Raw genomic sequence first — 7,500 nt, forward strand, 5'->3', positions numbered from 1 at the left:
CTCGCCCCTTTCGACCTCCTGCTTCAACACCTCTGTGTTCTCCAAGCAGTCCGTTTGGTCGATGGAAAGACAGACTGCAACTCCCATGCATGGCCTCTGCCATCATGTTGTAGGGTTTGCACCGATTCTGTTCTCCTTAGCTTCCTTGGTAGCAACGTTCGCTTACTCGGCCTTGTCCTCTGACTTACCGAGCTCCCTTAAGCGAATATGAGCTCTGGAGCAGTCCAACTCTCCAGCTGCTTCGATCATACCTCTACATGATCAAGTTCCTCCCATGGAACTCACTGGTACTTGCATTTGAACTTTTCCCTTAGTGGAACACAGCCCCCATATGCTGATGACCAAGGTTTTCATCCGATGCAAAATTCGATGCACACCCGAAAGACCCGCCTCTGCGGTACCATGGCCTTCACTCCTTGAATCCATAGCCCTTCTTGCCATCGTGTTGTTCACCGAAGTGGAGCTTCCAGTAGCTCCCGATCATACCTCCATATGATCCAGTCCCTCCCGGGACTATGTCGTGTGTGTCGCATTGCCACGAACTGTTCCACCACGATCCGCTGCACCATGTCACCTCCTGGTGACATCTCCATTGCATTCTGATCCTTGTGGAATAAACTCGAATTGTGAACCCTCCATGTGTGGCCTCTGCCAATACATCGCAGGGTCTCCTCCACCTTCGATTTTGTTCGCTTTGGCAATCGACCTTCATCCACCCACTCTTGGGTCACACCTAGATGAAGCACCGCTCTAGGACAGTCCGTCGCCTAGTAACTCCCGAAGTCCACCGACTTCGCTGTAATTTGTGCACCATTGCTTGGATCCTGGGCCTCTGCCCCTACCAGCACAATCTCCGCTGCGCACTGCTTCCTTCATGGCAACTTGAATTGCAACACTGTGGCATATTCTTCAAGAGTACCCGCCTCTGCGTCCTCTTACCCCGTGCTAAGGCCTTCGGAACCCAACTTCGCCTCCGCAAATTGAGTCGCCTTAGTTCCTCCATCAAATGCTCCTCCGAGATAAGGTGCATGTGCCCAGAAGCTCCCTTCGTCTTTGGCACCATGCAAGATGAGTTCACTCCGTCAGAATGAAGGACCCATGGCACAACATGATCCTGCTCTTGCCTCTACAAGAGTTCATGTCCTTGACCTCTGTCTAAGGAAAGCACTGTGCCTCTGCTCCATGTTCCAACTTCTCTGCTGGCTCCCTTCATGTGGCTTGGGTACTTCGCCAAGTTACACCCAAGTTGCTCCGCTCCTCGTTTTTGCATTGAGTCGATGGTGGCCCTCGCGCCCACCATTCCACGGGTCAGCCCTCCCTTGAGTCCGATCTCCATATCGACTCTAAGTGTGCCTTCATTTAAGTTGCTTCAGGTCGCTCCCCCACTTGATCTCGCAATGCATCCACCAATGCATTCTCTCGAGCGAGATCATGCGACAACTCCTCGCCGCTTGCTCAGTCCATCGAGCTTCGTGGAGTTGTTGTTTGTTGAGGTACTCCTCCTCAACATGTGAGGTCCGTCTCACATGATTCTCCCTTTGGAGAGCCGGGACTTATCCCTCCTGGATAACTATCCCGTTGGAGCAACATCTCTCTTCGTTTCGGAGACCACCATCCCCTTGGACTACTCCGATCTGCTGAACAAACTGTGCATTGTTCTGCCTCCTGCAAACGCACTTGCTAGATTGCGACTCCACGTCAATACAGCCCCCACTGCACCCCTCAAGGCCTAGCAACATGCTGAACTCATTGCACACTTCAGCCTCCTACGGACGTATCCTTCGCATGCCGAAGAGAAAGTTTCAATGCTCCATGGCGCCGAGTCTCGGTCGCCTTGGGATGGCCACGAACATTCCATCGTCCGCATACAAGCCCATGCATGAGTACCAAATTCTTCGAGTTAGCAATTCCCCTCACCTCTGTGAGCTTTGCATAACTCTTTTGGTCGTTGAGCAACTCATTCCACCTTGCATGGTCTCATTCTTGCCAAGAGCACCATCAAGTATAGTTGTCAACGTTGAGCCGTAGCTCAAACTCAGTCATCCCAACCTTTATGCGCTCCGCATTCTTCCAAGCTTGCCTGTTCTCGTGGTGCCTCTTGCGCGAAGGGTTGGCCATTCCTCTGAATGCCAATGTTAGATGCCCGCTCCTCTGAGCGACTCTTTTCCCTACATCTCCATGCCCGTTTTCCCTCAAACGGTCGCGCGTTGCTGACTGCCCTCAACGCAGCCCCGCTAGGTCCCCCACGTTTGCATGTCAAGTGTTTCTATGAGTGCTTGTCCCGCTCTGATACCATATGACACGGACTTAGCTGGTTTTGCCTAAGTCGTGCGGCACCCTTGTGTATCCGTCCGCAAAGGTCAACCTCCCCGTAGACTCCCATTGTCCCTTTCGACCAACAAAAGAGAGAACGGCCTAGAGAGAACGCCTCAATCGGGATCCACAAGCAAACATCTCGAAAAAACACTTCATAGACAAAGCAAATTACAAACAGACTTTACAAGCTCTGAACAGTGGCACAACAAAGGGTAAAATGGTCCATTACAGACCGAAAAGCTCTCGAGCGTGTCCACATGACACAACCTTTATTTACAAGCCTAAAGAGGCCACCAACCCAACTAAAATAAGACTATTAAGCCTTCGGCCGCCCCTCTACATTCTGTACAAGGCAAGAACATGCCGAACGACACGGACATACATAAGCATTACATCAAACACCCTGTTTCGAAGTTTGTCCGTGACAACGTGGTAAACTATTTTCTATAAACATATTTTGATAGTTATACAAAAATATTTGTTGAACAATCATTTGAAGATATTACTGATTAATTTGTTTTGTTTTCTTTTTGGGAGAAGATGTTTTAAACTTGACAAAACCTTCAAGAGGGATAGTTTATATATATGTCATAAACTAATGCAAGAACTTGAGATATTCATGTTCATTATGCTGCAGTTAATTTGTCTTAAAATAAGGCAATCACTTGAAAGATCATTTCTGAAATCAAAGTTTCAGAGCCACTCATACTTTATGCTGCAGTCAAAGCCATTTTTATGCCATCTCATATGTGCCCTGCACATGCTTAATATTATTCTAAAGTTCCTAATTGGAGTAAATTAAGTACACAGTTGACAAGCACAATATGAAGAGACATCTAAAACAATAAGATACCATGGCCTTGTTGGCAACACATGCTATGATACCAAATATATACTTGAATATGTATATATGTATGTAAGATGCTGCCTTAAAAATAGTCAACTAGACATTAAAAAGAGAAAACCACTTTCTTACTGTTTCATGCTCTGACATATTGGAAGATCACTTTGTGATTTTTCTGACATCAGGAGAATGTTTCAAACAGGGACCTGATGACCTTGACCTTGGTTTACAGTGAAACTAATGTTAGATGATGTGTTTTATGTAGTCTTTGAGTACCAACCTCATGTTTCATCAACCTAAACCTGATATAAGCATAGTCTTTCTTCTTCTCCATGGCATCTAACCTAGGCCTGATATCCTTGCAACAATTTTATGTCAAATCATATTTTTCATCTTCTTCAGAACAATCAATTTGGCTTGCAGGTCTGTCTAAACAATCAAGAGACTGCAATATGAACATGGAAACTAACACCACAGCCACTTCATATCAGACAAATGGAGGTCTGACCTCCAACTTCAAAAAATGCTTCAAGAGAGTCCATTGCTTCTGAGTCAAATATGAATGAATGACAGAGCATTTGCTGTGGCAATTTTCTTGGCCATGCAGAACACACTTGGTCAAGCTTTGGAATCCCTTCAGTCCTTTCCTGATCACTGCAAGACTTACCTTGGATGTGGCTTGTCAGCTTCCCTTTAGCCTCACTTGTTTGGACTGTGAGAGGATGGACTTTACCTCGGTAAGATGTGCACTTTTTTTCTGAAGCACCAACACAAGGTGGAAATGACACCATGAGAAGAGAGATCAAATGCTCCAAAGACATGGAATCACTGTATTCCTTTTGATGAATGATACATCTACTAATCAGGAGAAATGATGGTTGGACTCCATGACTTGTCATTGTCATCTTCTCAGGGTAGGGAATGCACAAAAAGAGGTGTTTCATGAGCTGTAATTTTGACTCCTTCCCTCTTCCTAACAGGCTTAACAATTTTGCCTACTCCTTGCAGGCAATTTGCAGAGAGAAGAATCTGTTTACTTACAGAAAACAATATCTACAGAAAAATCTTCCTGAGGAAAGATGCCCTGTGGAAATCAACATCTTCTCCCTGTCCTTACGATCTCCTTTTAAATGTCACAACTAGTTGAACCATACAATGTGTAGAAACGTATACAGATACATTTTTCTGCAGTGTTAGAAAAGCAGCAACATTTATTTTGGAATCAGAATATAATATTATCTGAGAGTGACACCTCTCCTGATCCCTTGGATGCTGTTTGGTCCACATTTTGGTGTTGTGGCAGGCTCAGCAGTCAGCATTTGTTGGTCATCATACAATGAGATACAGCTGAAAGGAGGAAAATCTAGAGATTGCATGAACATTTACTAGCTTTTTCCTATTTGTATTCCTTTCCTGAAAATATATATCTAAAGAAAGTAATGTACATATCTATAATGAATATCTTTATTTATCAAAAATAGCCTATTTAGCAAGTTTTTACATCATGTTTATGCTTAATTATCATGTTTATGTATTGGTCAAAATAAGCTTTTCTTTTATCTATTGTGATTCAATAATCATCAATCCAAAGAGATAGGTTTCAGACCTACAATTCTGAGATTGGACTAAACTATCAATAAAACCTTAAACCAAGAGATAAGACAGAATTTATGCATAGCCTCTGTTCTTTTTGGTCATGTTATCTCACTACCTTCACATACATCCCTCCTGTTTCTCTATCTTACCTCCTCTCTCTATATATATTATTCTGAGAAGTCATTTCTTTTTGTCATGAATAAAATGTTTCAGAAAATGAACAGTTTGTTTTAAATTAGAAAAAGAAAAGTTTGCATGCTTCAAAGTCTTCTAACTCTGTGTGGATGAGAATTTGAACTTTCATTATAACTCATGTATGTTTATGCACTTGGTTTGATCTCATGACACTATTAGACACTTCAGCAATATGTCCGAAAAATCCTGGTGCCAAAACTTAAAAGATGTACAAGCATCAAAAAGTTTTATTTCATTGCTGACTCTTTCCCTCACCTGACTCAGATTTGGAAGTGGCATTTTTCTTCCTACACCAATGACATGAAAACCAAATTTAATTTGCAATATAATTCAAGAAGTGCTAATACAGTAGATAAGACTAATGAAAGTTGTGGTGATCTGGCCATGGCCAGAAAGCAGGTTGATCCCCCATGCTGCATAACAAGTTGATGAAGCTTCCTTCATCATTCTCAACCTTGGGGCATTGGAATTCTGGCTTGCAGGAGCTGTGAAGAAGCAGGTCTGTGTCAGCTGGTCTGACTGATTGGAAGTAAGGCAAGGTTTGGTGCGGAGGGAGGGGGCTTTCAGTGACTGATGTTCTTGAGATATCCAAGTTGATGTCTGAGCTGTTTTCACTTCTATTGCTGCAAGAACCTTCAGTTTCTTTGTTGAGATTTATGAGTTCTGATGCTTCTCCACCTCTGAGTGCCAAGATCTGCACATTAAACTTGGTTCTTCATGCCATAGAAATACACATAAACACAGTTGTTGATTACTTGATGAAAATATTAATAAACCATTTCCAAAGGAAGGATAAGATACATGGTGTGAAAATTTCGATTGCTAGCGGATTACATGTCAATCGATTTAGTGATGATTACAGGTAGAAGATGTGTTGACCTGAAAGGGAACCTTTTTTCCTTTTTTTTCTTTATTTTGATGAAAGAAAGGGATGTCAGAAGAGCTTTCAGGTTGCTGCCACTGTCTCACCAATACCGATGATCAGATGTTGAACTGGATTTTCATTGTTCTTGTGATTTGACAAATTTGATGTGATTTTCATGTTTCTTTTGTTTTGTTTTTTTGTTTTTATTGTGATTCTGGTTGGTCCTTAGGAGTTCTTTTCCCTTGTGATAGAATCTCTTTTGCTATTTCACCTGCTGAAGCCTCCATGTTCTCTGGATGAACTTAACAGCAAAAATAAAAAGAAGGTGAAAGGCATCAACATGATCTCCAACTCCTCCAAAGTTTTATTTCAGAGCTAAAAGGATTGGTGTGTTCAGCACAAGAAAGGATGGAAGGAAAGAAAATCTAAAAGAAGAGAGAAACAGAGAGAGAGAGAGAGAGAGAGAGAGATTTCATAGCATGATGCAACCAATCATTATAAGCATCTTTCTCAGAAGACTCAAAACTCATGCAGCAATGCTAAAAACTAGATGAGATCTTCATAGAACTCAGAGATACCTCAGCTTGGAGCTTCTTGTTCTGGACTTGGAGAGCCTCATTCTCTGTCTTGGTGGCCTCAAGCTGCCTCTTGAGCACATCATACTCCTTCTCCAATTGCTTGGTCTTCCACCTGGCTCTCCTGTTCTGAAACCAGATGGCCACTTGCCTCGGCCGCAGGCCGAGCACCCTGGCCAGCTGCATCTTCCTCTCAGGCTCCAGTCTGTTCCCCAGCTCAAAGTTCCTCTCCAATGTCCTCACCTGCTCTATGTTGAGCCTCTTCTTCTTCTCCCCTGCCGGCAAGCCGTCGTCCGACAAGTCATCATCGGCGGTCATCTCGTCGCCGGTCTCTATCCCCGGGAAGGACCTGGATATCTTCCCCATCATTGGAGGCACACCTGCAGCACCGAAACCAGATGAGACACAAGTGGGCCACTTGGAATTCCCTTGGGCTGGAAGCTCGGAATAGGTTGTCATGGTGAGTGCCACAACTCACCTCTCAGGTCTTGGAGATTGGCAAGGAGGAGAGGACCGACAGGGATCCCGAGTTGGTTCTCTTCTCCACAGTTTATCTGCATTGGGACCATGAAGTTTGAAGGAAAGGAGGAGGAAGAAGCCATTCCATTGCAGGCCATTTGCTACAGAGTAGACAAGTCAGCTGAAGAAGAAGAAGAAGAAGAAGAAGAAGGGTGGCTTGAGGTTGAAATGGTGATCTGTTCACAATGTTGCAATCCAATGGTTTGATGAGAAGATTAATCACTGCAGTTAAGTCTATGTGCAGTCCAAACCCTATTCCAATTGATTTGTGTGGTTTTGATTCTTTCCCTGCAATATGACACAGACAGATGTGCAGTTCAATTCTTTTGACAGAAGTTGCTGTGTCCATCTCAATGAATCTGTATTTTACGGTGTGGAGAGATGAGTGGGCTGCCACATGAAACAGGAGAGAATTATGATCATGGAGTTGCTTGTTTTCAGCACCATATGTGTGTGAACAAGGAAAAAGAACAGTGTTGGGATCTGCTGGTGAATGATGGGAAAGAGAGAAACATCACCGAGAAAAATGAAAGGCCAAGCTGGCCAAAGATTGAAAAGGGTGTCTCTGAAAAGATCTGCACTTGCAGGAA

At 43.6% G+C, this 7,500-nt stretch overlaps 1 protein-coding gene across 1 annotated transcript; it reads right to left on the reverse strand.

The window, feature by feature from the left end:
* Positions 1-5,124: 5,124 nt before the first annotated feature.
* On the reverse strand, positions 5,125-7,167 carry LOC103987480 (homeobox-leucine zipper protein HOX21-like). The gene is made up of 3 exons (XM_009405799.3): positions 6,870-7,167; positions 6,395-6,771; positions 5,125-5,645 (listed from the first exon to the last, which is right to left on the reverse strand). Exons 1-3 carry the CDS (start codon positions 7,006-7,008, stop codon positions 5,310-5,312), a joined length of 852 nt encoding a protein of 283 aa, XP_009404074.2. The 5' UTR covers positions 7,009-7,167; the 3' UTR covers positions 5,125-5,309.
* Between the last annotated feature and the right edge of the window lie 333 nt (positions 7,168-7,500).

The sequence above is a fragment of the Musa acuminata genome, chromosome BXJ1-6, assembly GCF_036884655.1.
Source record: "Musa acuminata AAA Group cultivar baxijiao chromosome BXJ1-6, Cavendish_Baxijiao_AAA, whole genome shotgun sequence".
In the NCBI taxonomy this organism is placed as follows: Eukaryota; Viridiplantae; Streptophyta; class Magnoliopsida; order Zingiberales; family Musaceae; genus Musa; species Musa acuminata.

Coding starts and splice junctions, on each gene's coding strand:
- LOC103987480 (XM_009405799.3), bottom strand. CDS start 7,008: ATGGCCTGCAATGGAATGGCTTCTTCCTCCTCCTTTCCTTCAAACTTC. Junction 6,772..6,869: donor CAATCTCCAAGACCTGAGAG/GTGAGTTGTGGC, acceptor TCGGTGCTGCAG/GTGTGCCTCCAATGATGGGG. Junction 5,646..6,394: donor ACAAGAAGCTCCAAGCTGAG/GTATCTCTGAGT, acceptor TTTAATGTGCAG/ATCTTGGCACTCAGAGGTGG.